The sequence below is a fragment of the Balaenoptera borealis genome, assembly GCF_965194805.1.
Source record: "Balaenoptera borealis genome assembly, chromosome: 17".
NCBI lineage: Eukaryota > Metazoa > Chordata > Mammalia > Artiodactyla > Balaenopteridae > Balaenoptera > Balaenoptera borealis.
This window is the reverse complement of record NC_138876.1, coordinates 36,050,405-36,076,853: the sequence shown is the minus strand read 5'-3', so window position 1 is coordinate 36,076,853 and position 26,449 is coordinate 36,050,405. Positions and strand designations below refer to the sequence as shown.

The following is a 26,449-nucleotide window of genomic DNA, read 5'->3' as shown; positions in this document are numbered from 1 at the left end:
TCTTTGAATTTATCCTTTTGGTACTGGTATGCTGAGATTCTTGACTCTATAAGTTCATGTCATTGCCACATTCGTGAAGTTGTCAGCCCTGATTTCTTCAAATTTTTTTCTGGACAACACTATTTTTCCTTTCCTACTGGGACTATTATGACACAATTGTTAGACCATTTGGTATTGTCCTACAAGACTTTGAGCCTCTGTTCTTTTCGCCCCCCAGTTATTTTTCCCCTCTCTTGTTAAGATTGAAAAATTTCTCTTGATCTATATATTCAAGTTCACTGACCTTTTCCTCTCATCTCAATTGTATTATTGCAGCCATTTGGTGAATTTTTTTATCTTGGTTATTGTATTTTTCCATTGTAATGTTTCCATTTGGTTCTTTGTTTTTTTGAAATCTTCTATTTTTCAGCAAAACTTTTTAATCTTTCTATTCATTTTAAGAGTATTTGCCTTTATTTCTTGGAGCATGGTTAGTATTGCCACTTTAAAGTCTTCGTTTGAGAATTCATAACATCTGGTTATCCAGGGTTTAGTATTACTTAATTGCCTTTTTCTTTGCCACATGTTGAGATTTTCTTTCTTCTTCACTTGTAAGGAATTTTGTACTGTATATTAGCAATTTTTAATATTATTATATGTGATTTTCAGTTTTGTTTAAATCTGATGGGGAACTTTTATTTTAAAGCAGTTAATCAATCTGGTTAGTTTTGGGTAACAGTTCTCCTACCAGACTTCCTTGGACTATGGTTCTAATGTCAGTTTAGTTTCAAAACCTTTGCAGCACTATTTGGATCTGTCCCACTTGTGCACCACCCCATGACCAACTGGGGCCTGGGTAATGGTTTCCCCCGGAATTCACTTCTCAAAATTTTTGGTAGGATGTTTCAGGTCAAATTTATGCATATGGATCACCTGGTGGGTAAGCTCATTTCAGTTACAATTTTATGCAATTGTTTTCTTAATTTTCCACTTTCCTCTCTGTGATTCTTCCCTACTCTTTCTGGATCCCAGAGGTTTTCCTTCCTCTTCCTGTGGCTAGAAAGCCACACTTTAATTCTACTGTACACTTCCCATGACTATGTGCCTCCAGTACTGAGCAGCAAGAGGACAGAAAGAGAAAAAAAAAGCAATGGGGATATCCTTGGAACCACAGTTTCTCTGACCAGAGATAAGAGTTCCTCTCCCTCAAAGTTTTAGCTGTCTACTTGGCTGCTACTGCCACTGCAGCTGCTGAAGGATTGCCTGGGAGCTGGGATTGGAGAGAAAGGAAAAACAAGACAAACAAACAAACAGAAATAGGGAATTTCCCCATAGGGGCCAACTATCTTTTTTTTTTTCCTTAAGGTAAATAATAAAGGGGATCTCCTAAAGCTCTTTTTCTCCAGACCCAGTGCACAGTTTTGGGTTTTAAACTGACTTTGACCCACGCTAGGAGATATCAGAGGAAAGAAAAATGAGAAACTCACCGCTGTTTGGGGGGTATTTCCAATTCTAGTTCCTTTCCGCAATCAGCCTGTTAACCATTTACTTTTCAGTGTCCTCATATAACTGCTCCATGAATTCTGTCCCAGGTTTTTAGTTGTATTCAGTGTGAGAGACAGGGTGGATTATGTTTACTCCATCTTGACAGTAATTGCTCTTCTCATTACTTTTTTTTTTTTTGAACAATTAGCACACTTGAAGAACTGTGAAAGTGCTTTACTTAATTATTTCACTTAATACTTAAGGAAGCTATAATTATCCATACTTTTATAGATTAGGAAACAGAAGCTTAGAAAGGTTATTTGCCACATTTGCACAGGTTATAAGTCATATGGTTAGGATATGGCCCCAAATCTGTGAGATTCCAAAGTCTATCTCTTAAACATGGTTATTAGATACCAACTAAGGAAGTACAGGTTCTATAAAACCCAGGCTGAATATCACCGGACTACACTGTCAAAGAAACAGATATAATTTGGTGTTTATCCACTCTTGTGCTGACGCTGTACTAAGAACTCTTATCAGAGGTTGAACGTATGTTGAGAAACAAGTGGGTTAATGACTAATATGATCATTTTTGATTAAAGAATGGGCAGAGGAACTCAATAGACATTTTTCCAGAGAAGACATTTATATGGCCAACAGGTACATGAAAAGGTGCTCAACATCACTAATCATCAGGGAAATGCAAAGCAAAACCACAATGAGATATCACCTCACACCTATTTGAATGGCCATCAACAAGAAGACAAGAGATCACAAGTGTCAGCAAGGATATGGAGAAAAGGGAACTCTTGTACACTACTGGTGGGAATATAACCACTATGGAAAACAGTATGGAGTTTCCTCAAAAATTTAAAAAATAGAACTACCATATGATCCAGCCATCCCACTTCTGGGTATATGTCCAAAAGAAATGAAATCACTATCTTGAAGAGATATCCATTGTTCATTGCAGCATTATTCCCAATAACCAAGATATGGAAACAATCTAAGTGTCCATCAAAGGATGAATAAGTAAAGAAAGTGTGATACAAACACACACACAACACACACACACATACACGAATATTATTCAGCCATAATAAAGAAGAAAATCCTGCCATTTGTGACAACATGGAGGGAACTTGAGGGTATTGTACTAAGTGAAATAAGTCAGACAGAGAAAGACAAATACTGTATGATCCCACTTACGGTGTGGAATATTAAAAAAGCCAAATTCATAATAATAGAGAGTAGAATGGTGGTCCAGGGGCTGAGGGGTTGGAGGTATTGGGGAGAAGTTGGTCAAAGGGTATAAACTTCCAGTTATAAGATGAATAAGTTCTGGGGATTCAGTATAGCATGATGACTATAGTTAACAATACTGTATTATATACTTGAAAGGTGCTAAGAGAGTAGATCTTAAATATTTTTAATACAAAAATAATAGTAGTTCTGTGACGGATGTATTAAGTAACCTTATTGTGGTAATCATTCTGCAGTATATATGTGTATCAAATCACCATGTTGTACAACTTAAACAATGTTATGTGTCAACTGCATCTCAATAAACATACTAAAATGCCCTCTTCACAAATAGAGATAAACAGCAAAGGGCTAATCAAAAATTAGTAATACATATGGTTCCATGATTAAAAATCTGAGTTAGGATTACTGTAGTGTAATATCACTTAACAGATTGATATGTTTCTCTCTGAATTAGGTGGTTATCCCTAAGGTAAGTCTCATAGGGAAGCAATATTCCCATTCAGATTTCCAAGCAGGCAGAGCTTTAAGAGAACCATTTCTGATCCTGTCATTCATGCCCGCCCCCCCATAATTATTTTGTAGATTAGGGAATATATAAAAGTATACAAGATTCAGAAAACAAAAATGTCTTGATTAAGAAGGATATAAATTTTAAGACCAGTTAGTTCCCTTTTATCAGAAGCAAATCAAGATTAGGTAGGTTAAATGGCTGGAAGCCCAGAAGTAGTGCTTTTAAGATGAAGTAAGAACAATGGGACTATATTATGTTCATTTTTAACAAGTTCCATTGTTAGATAACATGTAAAAAGAGGTCCTGGAGCCTTGGACAAGACAGGAGAAATCCAAGTCACTTTTAGGAAAATAATGTGAAAGCCCAGAGGGAGGTTATCAAACTGGAATCTTTGCCTGTGGTTCCCCTCCCACCACGTTCCAAGAAAGAATTCTTAGTCATTATGGGGTATGATGCAGGGAGCCCTGAAGACCATGGGAAACTGCAGCAATTAGTGTGTTCTATCCTCGGCTGATAATGCTGCTCCCCCGCGGGCTCCACGTGGGTTGGCCAGGCCCAGTTCATCCAGACTAAGGTACAACATAACCAATGGGTTTTTTTTTTTTTTAAAGATTGATTGATTGATTGATTGCTATGTTGGGTCTTCGTTTCTGTGCTAGGGCTTTCGCTAGTTGCGGCAAGCGGGGGCCACTCCTCATCGCGGTGCGCGGGCCTCTCACTATCGCGGCCTCTCTTGTTGCGGAGCGCAGGCTCCAGACGCGCAGGCTCAGTAGCTGTGGCCCACGGGCCCAGCCGCTCCGCGGCACATGGGATCCTCCCAGACCAGGGCTCGAACACGCGTCCCCCGCATCAGCAGGCAGACTCCCAATCACTGCGCCACCAGGGAAGCCCACCAATGGGTTTAATTTAACAGCTGACAGTTACTGAGCACCTACTCTGTGTCAAGTACTGAGATAAGACAATTGATAGGCTTTCTTCACCTGTCCTTTTGAGGACTGCTATGAAGAAATACCTGTCCTCACCAGGCTGATTGGATCTGGGATTTGAGTTCATGGGCTTTCTCGGAAACTTCCCTATTTGTGGTTTCCTTCCCTAGTAGAGAATATTTAGAAGTGGCCGTCAGAGGAAAGTAAGGCTCTAGACTCCCTTGTAGTGTTGTTGCTTATTCTCCACTTAAAAATGAAATATAAGAAAATTAAACAGTCATTGACAAACAGAAGAATAAAATGTAAATATTTCTCTTGTCCTAGAATTGGTGGGATCAGGAGGGTGGAAGGGTGGGGATTTCAAAGAGTTAAAACAACAGACAAAATCATAAGGAGAAAGATGAATTATTTTGATTATGTAAAAATTAAAAACTTGTATAAGACAGATGCCATAAAAAAAATAAAAGGCAAAGGACAAATTAGTAAAATGGCAAAGGGTTAATGACCTTAGATATGAAGAGCTTTTACAAAACCACAAGACCAAGTTAAAGAGCCTAGTACCAAAATGAACAAAGCATAGGAACAGAGAAATCACTAATGAAGAAATTAAATGATCAATACATTTTTGTATTGCTAATAAAAAGATGAAAGTTAAATATAGATTTTTTTTTCTCCCATCAAATTGACCAAGATGGAAAAAAAAAAGTATTCTTTGTTGTCAAGGGTAAGGTAAAATAAGCATTCTTTTTAAAAACTTGAGATATAATTCATATATCATAAAATTCATCCTTTACAAATTCAGTAGATTTTAGTATACTTACAAGGTTGTACAATCATCACGACTGTCTAATTCCAGAACATTTTTATCATCACAAAAAGAAATCCCATTCCCATTAGCAGTCACTCCCATCTCCCTTTCCCCTGTCAACTACTAATCCACTTTCTGTCTCTACGGATTTGCTTATTCTGAATATCTCATGTAAATGGAATCATACAAGATGTGGCCTTTTGTGTCTGGCTTCTCTCACTCAGCATAATGTTTTCAAGGTTTATCCATGTTGAAGTGTTGAAGTATGTATCAGTACTTCGTTCCTTTTTTTTTTTCTTCCAGTTTTATTAATATATAACTAACATTAGCACTGTATAAAGTTTAAGGCGTACAGCATGATTTTCCTCACATACATCATGAAATGATTATCACAATAAGTTTAGAAAGCATCCATCATCTCATATAGATGCAACATTTTTAAAATAGAAAAAAAATTTTTTTCCTTATGATGAGAACTCTTAGGATTTATTCTCTCAACAACTTTCATACATAAAAGTGTTAATTATGTTTATCATGTTGTACATTACATCCCTAGTACTTATTTATCTTATAACTGGAAATTTGTACCTTTTGACTGCCTTCATCCATTTCCCCCTCCCCTCATTCCCCACCTCTGGTAACCACAAATCTGATCTTTTTTTCTATGAGCTTGCTTATTTGGTTTCGAAGTATAATTGACTGACAACATGTTAGTTCCTGCTAAACAACTTAGTGATTTTGTATTTCTATACATTTCAAAATGATCACCACAGTAAGTCTAGCTATGATCTGTCACCATATGAAGATATTACGTAATTATTGACTATATTCTCCATACTGTACATTTCATACCTGTGACTCATTTATTTTTGCAGGTGCAAGTTTTTACTTCTTAATCTCCCTCAGCTTTTTCTCTCTTTCCCTCAGCCCCTTCCCCTCAGCCCCTTCCCCTCCAGCAACCATCTGTTTGTTCTCTGTATCTATGACTCTGTTTCTGTTTTATGTTTGTTCATTTGTTTCGTTTTTACATTCCACATATAAGTGAAATCATACAGTATTTGTTTTTCTCTGTCTGACTTATTTCCCTAAGCATAATACCCTCTACATCTATCCTGTTGTCACAAATGGCAAGATTTCATTCTTTTTTATGGCTGAGTAATATTCTATTATATATTTTATGTATATTTATTTATATATGTATGCTACATCTTCTTTATCCATTCATCTATTAGTGGGCACTTAGGTTGCTTCCGTATTTTGGCTATTGTAAATAATGCTGCAATGAACATAGAGGTCTGTATATCTTTTCTAATTAGTGTTTTTGTTTTCTTCAGATAAATACCCAGGAGTGGAATTGTTGGATTTTATGGTAGTTCTGTTTTTAATTTTTTGAGGAATCTCCATACTGTTTTCCATACTGGCTGTACCAATTCACATTCCCACCAAGAGTGTACAAGGGTTACACTTTCTCTACGTCCTCACTAACACTTATTATTTGTTGTCTTTTTGATAACAGCCATTCTGCAAGGTGTGAGGTGATAGCTCATTGTCTTTTTAATCTCTGATGATTAACGATTTTGAGCATCTTTTCATGTGCCTGTTGGCCATCTGTGTGTCTTTTTCGGAAAAATGTTTATTCAGATCCTATGCCCATTTTTTAACTGGGTTGTTTGGGTTTTTTTGCTATGCGTTATATGAGTTGTTTGGATATTTTGAATACTAACTCATCGGATATATTGTTTACAAATATCTTCTCCCATTCAGTAGGTGGCCTTTTCATTTTTTCATAGTTTCCTTTGCTGTGCAAAAGCTTTTTAGTTTGATGTAGTCCCATTTGTTTGTTTTTACTTTTGTTTCCCTTGTCTGAGGAGACATATCCAAAAAAAATATTACTAAGACCAATGTCTTAGTACCTCACTCCTTTTTATGGAAAAACAATATTCTTGCATTGATAATATCACATTTTCTTTTTTCATTAATCAGTTGATGGACATTTGGGTTGTTTCCACTTTTTGGCTATTATGAATAATGCTTTTGTGAACATTCATGTACAAGTATTTTTGTTTGTGTCTATGTATGTACATATGTTTTTAACTTTGGGGGGTATATACTTAAGAGTGGAATACTGGGTTATATGGTAACTCTATGTTTAACTTCTAGAGGAACTGCAAGACTGTTTTCCAAAGTGTTTACACCATTTTATATTCTTACCAGCAATATATAAGGATTCCAATTCCTCCACATTCTTGCAAACACTTATGTTTTGCCTCTTTGAGTATAACCATACTAATGGGTGTAAAGTGGTAACTCCTTATGGTTTTGATTTGGATTTCCCTAATGACTTATTATGTTGACCGTTTTCCATGTGCTTATTAGCCGTTTGTATATCTTCTTTGGAGAAATGTTTATTCAAGTCCTTTGCCCATTTTAAAATTAGGCTGTCTTTTTATTGTTGCATTGTAACTGTTATTTATGTATTCTGGACATTAGACCCTTATCAGATACTTGATTTGCACATAATTTCTCCCATTCTGTGGGGTTTTTAACTTTCTTGATAATATCCTCTGATGCACAAAAGTTTTTAATTTTGATGAAGTCCAATTTATCTACTTTTGTTACTTATACCTTTGGTGTCATATATAAAAATCCACTGTTAGGACTTCCCTGGTGGTTCAGTGGTTAAGACTCCGTGCTCCCAATGCAGGGGGCATGGATTCGATTCCTGGTCAGGGAACTAAGATCTCGCATGCCACGTGGTGTGGCCAAAAAAAAAAAAAAAAAAATCCACTTTTAAATCCAAGGTCATGTAGATTTACTCCTATGTTTTCTTCTAAGAGTGTTGGGTTTTAGCTCTTATATTTATGTCATTGATTTATTTTGATTAGTTGAGGTAGGAAGGAGTCCAACTTAGCTTTGATTTTTTTGTTTTTGTTTTTGTTGTTGTTTTTTGACATGTAGAAATCTAGTTGTCCTAACACCATTTGTTAAAGAAATTATTCTTTCCTCATTGAATGGACTTGGCACCTTTGTCAAAAATCAGTTGGCCATATCCACACACTTATGGTCAATTAATCTACAACAAAGGAGGCAAGAATATATAATGGAGAAAAGACAGTCTCTTCAATAAGCGGTACTGGGAAAACTAGACAGCTCCATGTAAAAGAATGAAATTAGAATATTTTCTAACACCATATACAAAAATAAACTCAAAATGGATTAAAGACCTAAATGTAAGACCAGGAACCATAAAACTCCTGAAGAAAATATAGGCAAAACATCCTTTCACATAAGTTGTAGCAATATTTTTTTGGATCTGTCTCCTAAGGCAAAGGAAACAAAAGCGAAAATAAACAAATGGGACCTAATTAAACTAAAAAGCTTTTGCACAGCAAAGGAAACCACCAACAAAACAAAAAGACAACCTACTGAATGGCAGAAGATATTTGCAAATGATAAGATCGATAAGGGGTTAATATCCAACATATACAAACAGCTCCAACAACCCATGTCAAAACAAACAACTTGATTAAAAACTGGGCAGAAGATCTGAATAGACATTTTTCCAAAGGAGATATACAAATGGCCAACAGGCACATGAAAAGATGACCAACTTCATTAATCATCAGAGAAATGCAAATCAAAACCACAATGAGATATCACCTCACATCTTTCAGAATGGCTATCACCAAAAAGACCACAAAGAGCAAATGTTGGCAAGGATGTGGAGAAAATGTAACCCTTGTGCACTGTTGGTGGGACTGTAAATTGGTATAGCCACTGTGGAAAATGGTATGGGGGTTTCTCAAAAAACTAAAAATAGAACTACCATATGATCCAGCAATTCCATTCCAGGGTATATATTCAAATAAAATGAAAACAAATACCGTATGCTAACACATATATATGGAACCTAAAAAAAAATGGTTCTGAAGAACCTAGGGGCAGGACAGGAATAAAGATGCAGACGTAGAGAATGGACTTGAGGACATGGGGAGGGGGAAGGGTAAGCTGGAATGAAGTGAGAGAGTGGCATGGACATATATACACTACCAAATGTAAAATAGATAGCTAGTGGGAAGCAGCTGCATAGCACAGGGAGATCAGCTCGGTGCTTTGTGACCACCTAGAGGGGTGGGATAGGGAGGGTGGGAGAGAGACACAAGAGGGAGGAGATATGGTGATATATGTATATGTATAGCTGATTCACTTTGTTATACAGCAGAAACTAACACACTATTGTAAAGCAATTATACTCCAATAAAGATGTTAAAAAAAAAAAAAAAGAAAACACTAATTCAAAAAGATATATGCACCCCAGTGTTCATAGCAGCATTATTTACAATAGCTAGGATATGGAAACAACTGGTGTCCATCAACAGATGAATGGATAAAGAAAATGTCACACACACACACACACACACACACACACACACACACACACACACTGGACTACTACTCAGTCTTAAAAAAAGAGTGAAATTTTGCCATTTGCAGCAACATGGATGGAGTTGGAGGGTATTATGCCTAGTGAAATAAGTCAGAGAAAGAGAAATACTATATGATAAAACTTATATGTGGAATTTAAAAAATAAAATAAAATAGTGGATATAACAAAAAAGAAACAGACTTACAGACATAGAGAACAAACCAGAGGGGAGAGGAAAGCAGGGAGGGACAAGGTAGAAGTATTGGATTAAGTGGTACAAACTACTATGTATAAAATAAATAAGCTACAAGGGTATGTTATACAGCACAGGGAATATAGCCAATATTTTATAATAACTATCAATGGAATATAACCTTTAAAAATTGTGAATCACTATTTTGTACACCTAAAACTTATATAATATTGTAAATCAACTATACCTCAAAAAAAAAATAATAAAGATGTATTAAAACAAACAAAAAAACCACCTAACTGACTGACATGGTCCAAAGCTGTGGTTTTTAGAGGTTTCATTGATTTGCATTTGATAAAAATTCAAACATATTTTACCCTAAAAAAAAAAATCACGTGGCCATAGATGTATGGGTTTATTTCTGGACTCTCTATTTCATTGGTTTATATGTCTATCCTTATGTTGTACCACACTGTTTTGATTACTGTAGCTTTCCATAAGTTTTGAAATCTGAAGTGTAAGTCCTTTGATTTTGTTCTCTTTTTCAAGATTGTTTTGGCTATTCTAGGCCCCTTGAAAGTCCACATGAATTTGAGGATCAGCTTTTCCATTTCTTCCCAAAAAGCTGTGGAGTTTTGATAGGGATTATGTTGAATCTGTAGACTGCTTTGTATAGTATTAATATTTTAACAACATTAAGTCTTCCTATCCATGATCAAGAGATGTTTTTCCATTTATTTAATTTCTTTCAGCAATATTTATTATACAAGTCTTTTGCTGCCTTGGTTAAATTTATTCCTAAATATTTTATTCCTTTGGATGCTATTGTAAATGGAATTATTTTTGTAATTTCCTTTCAGGATTTTTCATTGCTAATTTATAGAAACAACTGATTTTTCATGTTGATCTTGTACCCTGAAATCACTGAATTTGCTTATTAGCTCTAGTAGTTGTTTGTGTGTGTGTGTATTCTTTGGGAATATATGTACATTTATATATATATAGGTATATATAGATAGATAATCTGTATATAATCATGTCATCTATGACATAATCATGTCATCTCTGTAGATAATCATGTCATCTATGAATAGAGATAGTTTTACTTTTTCCTTTCCAATATATATGTCTTTTATTTCTTTTTCTTGTCTAATTGATCAGGCTACAACTTCCAGTACAATGTTGAGTAGCTGCAGTGAAAACAGAATCTTTGTCTTGTTCCTGAGCTTCAGGGGAAAGCTTTCAGGATTTCACTATTGAGTATGATGTTAGCTGTTTTTCATAAAAGTACTTCATCATGTTGAGAAATTTTACTTCTCTTCTTAGTTTTCTGAGTGTTTTTATCATGAAAGGGTGTTGGATTTTGTCAAGTTCCTTTTCAGTGTCAGTTATGACGGTGTCAGTTTTTCCCCTTGTCCTTTAATGTCATGTGTTGCATAGATTGATTTTCTACTGTTGAACTACTCTTCCATTCCTGATATAAATCCCACTTGGTCATGATGTATAATCCTTTTAACAGTTTGCTAGTATTTCATTGAGGATTTTTGTATCTACCAGCTACCCAAACCACCCCACCCCAGGGTACTGAAGTCTTTGTGGTCTTTAGATCTAATGATTTTCTTTAGTCCTTATGCAGTCAAAACTCTTGCCCATTCCTTCCTTTGATATTAGTTACTGTTGACTCCTTTCTCCCTGAAATACTCTTTCTTCTTGGTTTCTGAGGCAGTACACCTTCCTGTTTTCTCTCTCATTTCTAGGTACTCCTCCATCTCCACTGGAGATTCTCATCATCCTTTAAGTGTTTTATTTCTTAGGGATCCTTTGGAAGATCTTGGTGACTCCATTCACACTCAAACTTCAGTGATCCTTTTTATGCCAGCAACCCCAAGTCAGTGTCTCTGGATAAGGCTTCCTCTGATCTACATTTGGAGCCACCTCCTGAACAACTCCTCTGGAATGTCCCACAGGTAGTTAAATACCCAACAGGACTCACAGGTCTTTCATGTTCAGGCCTCTGCTTACCTTTGCAGGGAAATGTTAAGGGGCATTTCAGTCTTAAGGAAAGAGGTACAGCATTCATTTCATTTGAATCTCAGTTATGTTGGTTTCTAGCTCTTCATGCTTGAGAGAATTCCTTAGCTTCTTCCTTGTGTTTCTCTTGCTTCATTTGTAATGTGGGGACAATACTTGGTATGAAGATTAATGATAATGAAAAATGATAATGTATGTAAAGGTCTTGACCCATATTAAGTTCTAAATAAATGGCAGCTATTTAGTAATAGTATTGGTCAGACATAAAAGGGAATAGAAAATAATACTAGCTGTCCATCGTTTCTACTGACACTGACTTAAGCTTCCATCCATTTTTATGCTGGGTGGGACTTGAGCAGCAGATACCAGATGAAAAGTACTGGAGCCTTCCTCTGGGTCCAGTCTGGGGATTTATCACTATAATAAGATCATCTTTTTATTGTTAAGCCCCTTTTGGTTAGTGATCCAAAATTGGATGTTATTCTGCTGTATAGAAAACTGTATTTATTAATTAGTGTGTTTTTATACTCATTGCTTGCCTTAAGGTGATCATCCATCCACTGATTTTTATTTAAGTACTAGTGGTTTTCTACTTCCTCTGTTTTTGTGCTTCAAATTCTGGCTTTACCATTCATGAAACAGAATGGGAAATAGATTCATTAAAAATCAGATTAGAATTTGTTACAAGAGAAAGCTGGGAAGTCTCTGCATTTAGTGCTTTGAAATGATGAATTGCTTTGTTTTAAATATTAAGACACCCATCAATGAAATATTTATGCATCATTTGCCTATTTAAATATCAATTCAATAATCAATTATTAAAGCTCTGATAAGTACCTAAAATCTTTCAATCAAGATCAAAGGACTTTTTAAATTTGAATAAGGTATTGTACTGGAAATTTTACTGTCTTTTTAAGGTTCACTTTAAAAACTAGGTGCCTGTTTTATGTGAGTTCTTTGCTAAAATCATTTTTAAATGGCTTAAAAATCACTTGGACTTTTTTTTTTTTCAAATTATCTTCTCCCAGTGCCTTAACATAAGGAAAGGGTGCCCTAACTTTGGGTGCAATTATTATATTCAAGTTTTAGTAACTTCATTCATTCACTTCTAAACTGTAAATGGAAGAAAAGTACATATTTTGTAAGACCTACCTCGACACGTATGCTTTGATGAATGGAATGATTTTGAAATGCCGGTTTTCACGTCCCAAGCTCTTCAGCGTTTGAAGAGTTAAATCCGGGGTTGGCTTCCGTCCCTAGCCCGGGAAGCCACTAGGGCTCGGAGCGCGGCCTCCGCTGTTAACTCTCTGGGCCGACCGGCCCCCCAAAGGCGCCGGAACCGCCGGATTCCGCCCGAGGGGCGGGCCCACTCTGCCCGGCTTCTCCCGCGACCCCGCCCCTGCGCCGGCACCGCCGCGGCCTCCCTGGTAGTTGCTCGCGATGATGCAAACACTCACTTCCCGCATCCACTCCCCACAGAGGCCGCGGAGCCGGCGCCAGCCGGGCGCGCCGCCGAGCCGCGCGGCATGGGCAACATCCAGAAGAAGCTGACGGGCAAGAGCGAGGGCGGCCGGCGGCCGGAGAGGGGCGCGCCGCGGCGGGGCCGGGCGCTGGAGGCCGGCGCGGACAAGTGGGACCGGCCGCGGACCCCGGCGACGGCGGGCGGTGCCAGTGGGCACCCGGGCGGCGGGCGGGGCGCCGGGGACCCCGCGGCCAGCGCGCCCCCTGGGCCCGGCGCGTCCCCCGGACCTGGCTCGCCGCCGCCGACGGCGCCCGCCGTCCAGGTCGGCCCCGCCGGCCTGAAGAGCCAGGGCAACGAGCTCTTTAAAAACGGGCAGTTCGCCGAGGCGGCTCTCAGGTACTCGGCGGCGATCGCGCAGCTGGAGCCTGCAGGTGAGTGAGCTGCGCCCGCGGGGTCCCTGGCCCCTCGGGCTGCGGCTCGCGAGACCTGAAGGGGCCACCGCGGGAGAGGCGCGGGCCACCTCCCGAATGACAGGCGCTCGCCCTGTAGGTTCCTTCCCAGTAACCGAGGGCAGGGCGGGAGCGACTCCACCTCCGGGAGCTGTACCTTGGAACGCGTAGCGTGTGCCCGCGCCGGGCACGGTTGCAGCGGTCCCTTACGGGCTTGGCCTCTGTGGCCACTGCGGGCACAGGGAGGTCCTCGGAGCTGCATTAGCAGCGGGGTGTAGGACTGCAGTGCCGCGGGAGACCTCAGTCGTCTGGTGAACTGTGATTTCGCTAATGGATTTTAACTGTATTTAATTAACTGTGATTTTAGGAAGTGGAAGTGCAGATGATCTAAGTATCTTATATTCAAATAGAGCAGCATGTTACCTAAAAGACGGAAACTGCAGTGGCTGCATTCAAGACTGTAACAGGTAAACTGCCCGTTTTCAGCTTTGTCAGGAGATTATCATTTCACTGTGATGAATATAGTAAATTTTCTGCATAAGAGTCTAATTTCTTAAGACATTTAAGATGTGTTAATTGGTTAATACATAGAACCCGTAAATCCTTTCACATATATGAAGACAATTATAGAAGATTGTGCAAACTTTTTTCACTTCCACTGCTATCACCTTAATTCATACTCTTTTTCACATCAATCCCAGAGTACTGGAGAAGCCTTCTAACTAGTCTCTCTGCTTCCTCTAATCCACTGTGGCATCAGAATAGCTTTTCCGGAAGCATTATTTTGTGCAGACTGTTTCAGCGGGTGTTCAGTGGCTCAGTATGGTCTTCTAGATAATTATAACCTCCTCTGTCACCACACTGCCCCCCAAAAAAGCTTTCTGCTCCCATTTGGTCCATATCTATAATGCCCTCTGCACATCTTTGCTTTTCAGAAATCCTTCCTCTTCAGCTTCCCCATCCTCTCTGCTTTCCTCGTCACCTCAGGCTCCCTGGTCATCTTCATGGCTGTAATGCTTGCACTGTCACTCTCACACCTGTAGGTACTTATGTCATCCACTGCATTGGATTTTAAGCTCCCTGAGGTCAAGAAGCATGTATTATAGGGTTGCATCCCTCAAGCACATTAGTCACCCATGGTACTCAACAAGTTACTTGCTGAGATGGATGAATATATTTACATGAATAAAAAGTATCGTTTTACCATTAAATAATAAGCCTGCTTCAGGAGCCCTTTGGAAAGAAGCTACTATTAGTGCATCTAAAACATAAGAAGCCATATGTACTGGTTTAACCTTCACAGTTTTGGTTTACTCCGGTAGTCTGGTATAATTGTTAATATCACCCCCTTTCACTCTCAGAAGCCCTAGTTTGGACAATAGCATATGTGGACACCTTGATTATAAGGTAAACAATTTTTTTTTCCATTGATAGTATCAGTTTATTGATATGGATAAAATCTTGCTGGTATCTGTGCCTGCAGTTTAAAAAGAAGGCCGTGAGCTGCTTGGATTTTTTGCCTATTTTACATATTAAGATTTAAAATCAGTAATATTTATATTCACTTTGGTCTGACTCTAGACCCCACCTACTGCTGTGCTTGCTCACACTAGCTAATTGTTACGTTTTCAGGATCTTGTGAGTTGGTTGAAGTCAAGTTGGTAGTTGAAATCTGCCATGGTTGGAGTACTACTAATATCATGAAAATTGGCAAATGCCCCAAATCTGGACCTTTTTCTCAGGAGAGCCAGTTGTTAAACATTTACTGCTGCCCATAACTAACAACAGACCACGTGTATTTGCAGATTATCAGGCACGTTGTGACTTGCAGCTAAGAACCTTTCAGTTCAAGTGTGTGATGGTAATACATTACCCTTCAGACTTGTCTTAGGTCTTCCTTCAGTGAGTGAGTTCAGGACTCTAGTTAAAAACAGCGGACTCACTTTATCCTTAAGTGAGAGAGAGAGAGTAAGGTGGCAGACATTTTCTTGCTAAAATGTGATTCAGTGTAGACCCAGGAGGAAGTCACAGAGGAGACTCTGGGGTCAGGAGTGGGGGCGGGCGCTAGAATGGAGGTTTGCCCTGGAGGAGAGCGGGAGATTGCCTGCAGGGGAGGGAGGGAGGTGGGTGGTGGTTTAGGTAAGGTGTCCTTAGTTAAGAGCTGTGTTCTAGGCCGAGGAATCTGGCTCTGCTGGTCAGTACTGACCTTTCTAGAAACCGACTTACTTAGATGTTTTCTTTGATACCTGGTGTATGAGTCTTAGCATAAGGGCATGGGGTGATTTTACTCCAAAGCAGCGATTCTCAAACTCATTTCAGTGCCAGGGAAACCATGATTTACTTATGCGAACATGTTGAAATATGGCTGTATTTAAATCTGTATAAACTAGGAACCAATTATTAGCAGAAGGATGACTGTTTTCTCTTCACCTCAAAAAGATTACATACATTTTAAAGGGAGCCTATTTTTTAGTTTTTCAGTTAATTATCTTTGCTCCTGTTGGAGAGTTGTTTCCTGTTGCAGGAGCGCTTATTACAAAACAAGTGGTAGCAGGATTCAAACAGCGAAAAAGAAAAACTCCCCGGGGCAAAGTTTAAAATAAGGGAGAGGGGGAACCTATGAAATAACTTTGTATGCATTTTTGGGGAAAAGTCTTTGATTTTAAGTGTCTACACTCCTGGGGCCTACTCCGAAGCACTTCCCTTGAGCTCTTTCCCAGGGGCTTATGGAGAGCAGCTGTTGGGAGCCTGAGGCGTGTTTGAGGAGCTCAGTGGCTGCAGGCCCTGCCCTCTCCTCGCCTCAGCATCTCCAGGTTTCTAGGTTAGGCTTCCAGGTGAAGCATGAAACAGTGTTATGACACCTAAGAAAAGTTTAAAACCAAATGATTTTAAACAATAAAACAATTTCTAGAAATAATTCTAGAATTTCTAGAATTATTTCTAGAAATTTCTAGAAATTCTAGAATTATTTCTAGAAATTACTTATCATTCTTATAATTGCTTATCAGCTAAAAGAAAAATCTTCACTGTTCCCATCTGTCAGAGAATCTTTTTGGGTTATCTAAACCACATCAAAAATCTTTCACTGACTTTCCATTGAGGGTATTCTGACAGAATCAAGACGAATGAATGTTGCCTAGTAATCCTCTGCTTTTTCTCATCTTTGCTCCTCGCAGACGGACTTGAAATTAGAAGACGATTTAAGAGTCTTAACTGTGTTAACTTGAATAGTTAAACTTTTGTAAACCCTGGTTTAAAAGTTCTCTGTGTGTGTTTGCTTTTATGAATGGATGTGCTTTTTTTTTTTTTCTTTTTTTCTTCTAGTGGAATTCCCACTTAAAAGCTCACATTCATTTTCAGGATTGTGGTTAAAGAGAAAACACCTTGCATTTACTTGGCTGGGCAATGCTAAAAATTAAACGCATCATCTCATTCAGTTTTAGATTCCACGCCTACCTCAGGTCAATCTTGTGGATAAATAGCACCTTGGGTGTTGGAAGTCTTTGGTAAAATGGGGGTAGTCTTGTGTTTGTGACCTATATTTATAATCACTGTTTGTGTAGTTAATATCCCCTAAGCATTTAACTAAGGTAGATTTAAGGCAGTGGTACAGATGCCCAGAAACCTGTTTTCTAGTGTTTGAGTGTTTTTAATAGACTTTAATTTTATTTTTAAAATAATTTTTACTGGTTACAAGAGTAACACATACCTATTATAGAAAAAAATCTTAAAACCCAGTACAACGCAAAGGAGATCATTAAAATCATCCCCAATCCTAACACCTAGGCAGAGCAAAATTGGTTATTTTTCCAAGAAATGAAGCTAATTAGGTTTAATGACATTTCTTGAACAAATTCTATGGTACGCAGCTGAGGAACACACCCACACGTGCAGTTGAGTATCTGTACAATGTAGAGCAGTGGTCCCCAACCTCTTGGGCACCAGGGACCAGTTTCGCGGAAGACAGTTTTCCTTGGATTGGGGGGGATGGTTCAGGAAGTCACGCGAGGGACTGGGAGGTGGGGAGCGGCAGGTGAAGCTTCGCTCGCTCACCCGCCGCTCACCTCCTGCTGTGCAGCCTGGTTCCTAACAGGCCGTGGACCGGTACCGGTCCGTGGCCCAGGGGTTGGGGACCCCTGAATGGCAGGTGACTCCAAGTTCCTTTATCTGTGGTGCTCTTGTTTCCGTTCGTGGTAGAAAGAGTGTAGGCCCTGCAGGTTCATTTGGGAGGGGTTTGCCGAGTCCCTCCAGTGGCCTGGCAGTGATCTAGGCACTGGGATACAGTGGTGATCAGCTCCCGCAACGCCCTTGCTTTCCTGTAGCTTAAATTCAGAAGAACGGGCACGTGGGCAGACGGCTCCCTGTGTCTCTCCGTTTCCTCACCTGCAACATGAACATATTACTATTTACCTTGCAGGCTTGCTGTGACATTAGGTGAGAATGTCTGCAGAGACTAGCACCGGCAGATGTTGTCGGAGCTTCCTCCTTCCAGATCACTGTAGACAGGAATAGACAGCAGATCTCTAGGACTGTTGGGGAGAAAGTCAAGAAGCCCTCACTCGTGCTTTTCCTGAAGCAAGTTAAATGTCTGATATATAAACTGCTCATGCATAAGAATTACCAAAAGAGCAAACCTTTATCCCCACTGTGGACAGTCTGGCACAGAGATTTGTTAGTGGATTATTAGCTCTTCATAGGATCTCTGCACGGAGTACTTCTTTACAGTTTCAGTTGATTTTGTTAAAACTAAGAGTACAATAGTTTTCATTCATAAATACAATCCTTTGATTGTATGCTTTATTTCAGAGTATAATGAAGTGCCTTAAATAGTGAGGTAGCTTTAAGCAGTTACTTCAGACAAAACCAAGGAACATAACCTTGAAATACATCTCTAGTGATATTGGAAATGCTTCATAGACTAAAAAGTGCAAGGTGAAAATTCATGACTTACAAGAAATCATTGGATACTTACTCCCTTGATTTCCTCGGGTCTATGTTTGAAGCCCTTTGGCAGCAAGTAAATCATAGTCAACTGTATTAAGTTTTGGAGAGCTGATTTTCAAAATGCAGTGTAGGTTTTGTGGTTCTGTGCTAAGTGCCTTATTAAATACATAGGTGCAAATAAAAATTTTCCTTTTAATCTGTCAATAACAAGAACCTGTTGAAAGCCTACTCTGTGCCTGGTGCCATGATGGGCTCTGCTAGTACACAGGGGAGTGGGAGGGAGGGCACCGCCTGCTGTCAGGGAGTTCAGTCTCACTGGGGGAAAGAGTAAATGCCAAAGGGCTTCAATACTGGTTTAAAAGAAAGGAAGTAACCACAGATTTGATTGCTCTGCTACTCTGGGTTTGCCTTTCTGGTATGTTGCCAGATCCCCAAGGTAAAATATCAGATATGTATGTGAGAGTCCAGTCCTATCGGATACATTCAGTTAGTGTAAGTTAGGGAGTAATTTTCAAAACAAATGACAGTGTAATATTTCTGTCTCCTTTAGGGCTCTGGAACTTCATCCATTCTCAGTCAAGCCTCTTCTTCGACGAGCAATGGCCTATGAAACTTTAGAGCAGTATCAGAAAGCTTATGTGGATTATAAAACAGTGTTGCAAATAGACTGCGGAATCCAGATAGCAAATGACAGTGTTAACAGGTAACCTAATCAGAGGCAGCCGCCTGAGGTCTAGTTGTTTTCTAATGGAATGAGATTTTATTTTCCTCCCCTCCTTCAAGAACGATATCAAAGTGTAGACGTGTTCTTTGTTACTGGCATTACATGAATGATTGCCTTCTTTCATTCCTTCAAAACCAAATGGTTTTGATGGATGTCTTCATGAGCCTGCTAGATATTTGTGTTATATACCCTTTAAATAGACACTCATCTAGGATGAGTATTAACTTAAACTGGTAAAATAGCAAAGAATTTGGTTCTAATTTATATTATGACCTATTTACCCCCTGGGTGAGAATGAGAAGGTAAGAATTTCCAGACTTCATAAATTGCTTTCAGGTGAACTTTGAAAATTACTACTTGGATAACGTTTCTAGTTATGTATAATATTTTCTGACCCCATTTGTCCAAAGTATAATTTCTTCCAAGTATGTGTACATTACACTGAGCCTCGTGTTGGTCTAGTGTACCATGCCCCACTCCCCACAAAAAGACAGAAAGGGGGAAAAAAAATGACATAGTCTCTGTCTTTAAGCAAACTGGAACATAGCTAGGGGGAACAACTTAACATAAGACAGATTCTCCCCAAGTGTGAACATTAGTGAGGTGGGGATCACAGAGAGGTCAGGCTGCCTTTGTCTGTGTGGGCCGCAGTTGTTGGAGAGGTGAAGGGCGTTGAGAGACCACGAGGGGACCTTGAACAAAGCTATGGAAAACGAGAATGGCAGGTTTTGGATTAATTCTTTTTTTAAGATCCTGCCTTACCTCCCCACCTGGTCCCACTGCACTTTGGAGAAAAACTCTTGGAAAGATCTGTGTGGAGAGTGGGCAGCCGTTCCTTGGTGCTTCTACCATGTGGTCGCTCAGGACCTGTCTGGTCCCAGCCTGTCTGGAAGTAAAGGGTAGATATTGGTTATTGGATCTGAGTGGGACCAGATGGAACTGTGGGCATTCACAGCTTGGTCTCCATCCTGTAGAATCAGGCATGTCACTGAGAGCTCTCCAAGCCTTTTCTCCCGCCGCACAGCTGCCTTGCTGCACGTCATCTGCTGCCTCCTCATATGTGTCTGAAGGCTCTCCTTCCCCCTTTTTGTCTGGTTAATTCCTTCTTGTCCTGAAGAAGAGGACTTTCCCTGATCCACCATCTCCCCAGCACACGTGCCCTTCAGGCTCCTCTCCTACCACCTGTGCCTTCTTTCCATATTGTTTGTAAATTCTCTGCCTTCTCTTTTTGTAAAGTTCTTTTTCTCTTATTCTTCTAGGAGTTCCTGGAGGTCGGGGTTGTGTTTTACCCGTCTCTGGAGTTGCGGTACTTTGTACAGTAGGCATCCTCAGTAAAATTGTGTGGAATGAATGCATTCTCCAACAGACAGAGCGTGGCTCACCCCATGCTGTGGAATTCTGCTCTTAATTTGCCCATCCTCTGTCTGGGAGTCTCCGAGATGGTTGGGGAAAGTAGGATCTTCTCCTAGGGTTAGGGGTTCTTGTGAAACAAAGAAGTATCTGACAGAGAGACAAGGGGCCTGTTGAGGAGGTGTTTTAGGAAATCTGGTTCATAATGATAGGCTGAATGGTCTGAAGGGAGGAATTTATGTCTGAGAGACTGTGGTCATTCACATTTCTGAACCTTCTGCATTATGCTTTGTTAAAAAATTGAAGTAAAATTCACATAACAAGTAAATTAACTATTTTAAGGTGTACAATTTAGTGGCCTTTAGTACACTCACAGTGTTGTGCAGCCATCACCTTTAACTAGTTCCAAAATATTCCATCCCCAAAGGGAAACTCTGTCCCCATTAAGCAGTCACTCCTCATTCTCCCTTTCCAAGCACCTGGTCTGCTGTCTCTGTGGATTTACCCTTTCTGGATAGTTCATATAAATAGAATCATACGATATGTACCTTTGGTGTCTGGCTTATTTCACTTAGCATAATGTTTTCAAGGTTGGTCCACGGTGTGGCATGTATGTTGATGTCATTTCTTTTTATGACTGAATAATATTCTGTCGTATGGATGTATCACATTGTGTTTATCCATTCATCCGTTGATGGACCTTTCAGCTGTTTCCACCATTTGGCTGTTGTGAATAGTGCTGCTATGAACATTCACGTGCAAGGTTTTGTTTGCATACCTGTTTTCAGTTCCTTTTGGCGTACACCTAGGCATGGAATTGCTGAGTCATATGGTAATTCTGTTTAGCTTTTTGAGGATTGTATTGTAATTTTTATATGTACTCAAGAAGGTTCTTTTACACAAGTTGACTTTTAAGACTCATTCATTTTTTTAAATCGAATGGCTCTTGCTGATACATCATTTGATAAGAAGATGAGGAGGCTTTGTCTGGTTTTGCCATATATATCTTCTATAAAATATCCATTTAGAAAATTTCACTATTCCTTTTCATGAATCCCATATTTATGCTTGCTTTGCCACCTAAGCCACAGAAGCTTTTTTTTTTTTAAATTTAAACATCTGTGCTTATTTTGTCTGTGTCTTCCATTAACCATATCCCTCTCCAGGAATCTTATGTGTTACATTTCCCTGCATATACTTATTTATTCCCAGGCAACACATCATCTCTTTTCAGCTGCTTCTTCCTTACCTCTCTGCTCGTAATACAAGTTTTGCTTGAAAATTCTTTTTTTCTAAAATTTTCTTTCTTTTTCTTCTGCTATTGTGGGTGGTTATACATTTATTTTTTCAAATTTATTTTTTACACTAAAATATATGAGATGTGGTTATCATAACCAAAGATCACTATTGAAATTTCGGTTTATGAAATTGTAGGGAAAGTGTATGTATTACGTTTGCCTCTATATAAATATAAAATTTTTTTCACACAAAAAGTACTACTGAGCTAACTAATTTGAATGCATTCTACTAATTACCAGTAACTTTCTCAGTCTTGGGGACCACCTTTTTAAAATTATTTATTTATTTTTAACATCTTTATTGGAGTATAATTGCTTAACAACGGTGTGTTAGTTTCTGCTTTATAACAAAGTGAATCAGCTATACATATACATATATCCCCGTATCTCCTCCCTCTTGAGTCTCCCTCCCTCCCACCCTCCCTATCCCACCCCCTGGGTGGTCACAAAGCACCGAGCTGATCTCCCTGTGCTATACGGCTGCTTCCCACTAGCTATCTATTTTACATTTGGTAGTGTATATATGTCCATGCCACTCTCTCACTTCGTCCCAGCTTACCCTTCTCTCTCCTCGTGTCCTCAAGTCCATTCTCTGCGTCTGCATCTTTATTCCTGTCCTGCCCCCAGGTTCTTCAGAACCTTTTCTTTTTTTTTTTTTAAATTTAGATTCCATATATATGTGTTAGCATACAGTATTTGTTTTCCTCTTTCTGACTTACTTCACTCTGTATGACAGACTCTATGTCCATCCACCTCACTACAAATAACTCCATTTCGTTTCTTTTTATGGCTGAGTAATATTCCATTGTATATATGTGCCACATCTTCTTTATCCATTCATCTGTCGATGGACATTTAGGTTGCTTCCATGTCCTGGCTATTGTAAATAGAGCTGCAGTGAACATTGTGGTACATGACTCTTTTTGAATTACGGTTTTCTCTGGGTATATGCCCAGTAGTGGGATTGCTGGGTCATATGGTAGTTCTAATTTTAGTTTTTTAAGGACCCTCCATACTGTTCTCCATAGTGGCTGTATCAGTGTACATTCCCACCAACAGTGCAAGAGAGTTCCCTTTTCTCCAAACCCTCTCCAGCATTTATTGTTTGTAGATTTTTTGATGATGGCCATTCCGACTGGTGTGAGATGATACCTCATTGTAGTTTTGATTTGCATTTCTCTAATGATTAGTGATGTTGAGCATCCTTTCATGTGTTTGTTGACATTCTGTATATCTTCTTTGGAGAAATGTCTGTTTATTTATTTTTTTTATTTTTGTTTTTATTTCCAATTCTCTAGGAGGTGGGTCAGAAAGGATCTTGCTGTGATTTATGTCATAGAGTGTTCTGCCTATGTTTTCCTCTAAGAGTTTTATAGTGCCTGGTCTTACATTTAGGTCTTTAATCCATTTTGAGTTTATTTTTGTATATGGTGTTAGGGAGTGTTCTAATTTCATTCTTTTACATGTAGCTGTCCAGTTTTCCCAGAACCACTTATTAAAGAGGCTGTCTTTTCTCCATTGTATATTCTTGCCTCCTTTATCAAAAATAAGGTGACATAGGTGTGTGGGTTTATCTCTGGGTTTTCTATTCTGTTCCATTGATCTGTATTTCTGTTTTTGTGACAGTACCATGCTGTCTTTGATTACTGTAGCTTTGTGGTATAGTCTGAAGTCCAGGAGCCTGATTCCTCCAGCTCCGTTTTTCTTTCTCAAGATTGCTTTGGCTATTCGGGGTCTTTTGTGTTTCCATACAAATTGTGCAATTTTTTGTCCTAGTGCTGTGAAAAATCACATTGGTAGTTTGATAGGGATTGCATTGAATCTGTAGATTGCTTTGGGTAGTATAGTCATTTTCACAATGTTGATTCTTCCAATCCAAGAACACGGTATATCTCTCCATCTGTTTGTATCATTAATTTCTTTCATCAGTGTCTTATAGTCGTCTGCATACAAGTCTTTTGTCTCCTTAGGTAGGTTTATTCCTAGGTATTTTATTCTTTTTGTTGCAGTGGTAAATGCGAGTGTTTCCTTAATTTCTCTTTCAGATTTTTCATCATTAGTGTATAGCAATGCAAGAGATTTCTGTGCATTAATTTTGTATTCTGCTACTTTACCAAATTCATTGATTAGCTCTAGTAGTTTTCTGGTAGCATCTTTAGGATTCTCTATGTATAGTATCATGGCATCTGCAAACAGTGACAGCTTTACTTCTTCTTTTCTGATTTGGATTCCTTTTATTTCTTTTTCTTCTCTGATTGCTGTGGCTAAAACTTCCAAAACTATGTTGAATAACAGTGGTAAGAGTGGGCAACCTTGTCTTGTTCCTGATCTTAGTGGAAATGGTTTCCATTTTTCACCATTGAGGACGATGTTGGCTGTGGGTTTGTCATATATGGCCTTTATTATGTTGAGGTAAGTTCCGTCTATGCCTACTTTCTGGAGGGTTTTTACCATAAATGGGTGTTGAATTTTGTTGAAAGCTTTTTCTGCATCTATTGAGATGATCATATGGTTTTTATTCTTCAATTTGTTAATATGGTTTATCACATTGTTTGATTTGTGTATATTGAAGAATCCTTGCATTCCTGGGATAAACCCCACTTGATCATGGTGTATGATCCTTTTAATGTGCTGTTGGATTCTGTTTGCTAGTATTTTGTTGAGGATTTTTGCATCTATGTTCATCAGTGATATTGGCCTGTAGTTTTCTTTCTTTGTGACATCTTTGTTTGGTTTTGGTATCAGGGTGATGGTGGCCTCGTAGAATGAGTTTGGGAGTGATCCTCCCTCTGCTATATTTTGGCAGAGTTTGAGGATAGGTGTTAGCTCTACTCTAAATGTTTGATAGAATTCGCCTGTGAAGCCATCTGATCCTGGGCTTTTGTTTGTTGGAAGATTTTTAATCTCAGTCTCAATTTCAGTGCTTGTGATTGGTCTGTTTATATCTTCTGTTTCTTCCTGGTTCAGTCTCAGAGGGTTGTGCTTTTCTAAGAAATTGTCCATTTCTTCCAGTTTGTCCATTTTATTGGCATAGAGCTGCTTGTAGTAATCTCTCATGATCCTTTGTATTTCTGCAGTGTCAGTTGTTACTTCTCCTTTTTCACTTCTAATTCTATTGATTTGAGTCTTCTCCCTTTTTCTCTTGATGAGTCTGGCTAATGGTTTAACAATTTTGCTTATCTTCTCAAAGAACCAGCTTTTTGTTTTATTGATCTTTGCTATTGTTTCCTTCATTTCTTTTTCATTTATTTTTGATCTGATCTTTATGATTTCTTTCCTTCTGCTAACTTTGTGGGGGTTTTTGTTCTTCTTTCTCTAATTGCTTTAGGTGTAAGGTTAGGTTGTTGGAGATGTTTCTTGTTTCTTGAAGTAGGATTGTATTGCTATAAACTTCCCTCTAAGAACTGCTTTTGCTGTGTCCCATAGGTTTTGGGGCATCGTGTTTTCATTGTCATTTGTTTCTAGGTACTTGTTGGTTTCCTTTTTGATTTCTTCTGTGATCTCTTGGTTGTTAAGTAGTGTATTGTTTAGCCTCCATGTGTTTGTATTTTTTACAGATTTTTTCCTGTAATCGATATCTAGTCTCATAGCATTGTGGTCGGAAAAGATACTTGATACGATTTTAATTTTCTTAAATTTTCCAAGGTTTGATTTGTGACCCAAGATATGATCTATCCTGGAGAATGTTCCATGAGCACTTGAGAAGAAAGTGTATTCTGTTGTTTTTGGATGGAATGTCCTATAAATATCAATTAAGTCCATCTTGTTTAATGTATCATTTAAAGCTTGTGTTTCCTTATTTAGTTTCATTTTGGATGATCTGTGCATTGGTGAAAGTGGGGTGTTAAAGTCCCCTACTATGATTGTGTTACTGTTGGTTTCCCCTTTTATGGCTGTTAGCATTTGCCTTATGTATTGAGGTGCTCCTATGTTGGGTGCATAAATATTTACAATTGTTATATCTTCTTCTTGGATTGAGCCCTTGATCATTATGTAGTGTCCTTCTTTGTCTCTTGTAATAGTCTTTATTTTAAAGTCTATTTTGTCTGATATGAGAATTGCTACTCCAGTTTTCTTTGGATTTCCATTTGCATGGAATATCTTTTTCCATCCCCTTTCAGTCTGTATGTGTCCCTAGGTCTGAAGTGGGTCTCCTGTAGACAGCATATATGTGGATCTGTTTCGGTATCCATTCAGCCAGTCTATGTCTTTTGGTTGGAGCATTTAATCCACTTACATTTAAGGTAGTTATCGATATGTATGTTCCTATTACCATTTTCTTAATTGTTTGGGGTTTGTTATTGTAGGTCTTTTCCTTCTCTTGTGTTGCCTGCCTAGAGAAGTTCCTTGAGCATTTTCTGTAAAGCTGGTTTGGTGGTGCTGAATTCTCTTAGGTTTTGCTTGTCTGTAAAGGTTTTAATTTCTCCGTCGAATCTGAATGAGATCCTTGCTGGGTAGAGTAATCTTGGTTGTAGGTTTTTCCCTTTCATCACTTTAGATATGTCCTGCCACTCTCTTCTGGCTTGCAGAGTTTCTGCTGAAAGATCAGCTGTTAACCTTATGGGGAGTCCCTTGTATGTTATTTGTTGTTTTT

The 26,449-nt window shown here is 38.8% G+C and overlaps 1 protein-coding gene across 4 annotated transcripts in view; it reads left to right on the top strand.

Moving 5' to 3' along the window:
• Window positions 1-26,449, top strand: part of SPAG1 (sperm associated antigen 1) — a 94,078-nt gene that overhangs the window by 51,904 nt on the left and 15,725 nt on the right. For 3 of the 4 annotated variants that reach the window (XM_082364267.1, XM_082364269.1, XM_082364270.1), the window contains 3 exons: window positions 13,108-13,521; window positions 13,907-14,006; window positions 19,034-19,186. In XM_082364267.1, coding sequence (XP_082220393.1) covers window positions 13,108-13,521; window positions 13,907-14,006; window positions 19,034-19,186 — 667 coding nt within the window. The remainder of the gene's footprint in view (window positions 1-13,107; window positions 13,522-13,906; window positions 14,007-19,033; window positions 19,187-26,449) is intronic. The other variant, XM_082364268.1, reaches the window with a different exon arrangement.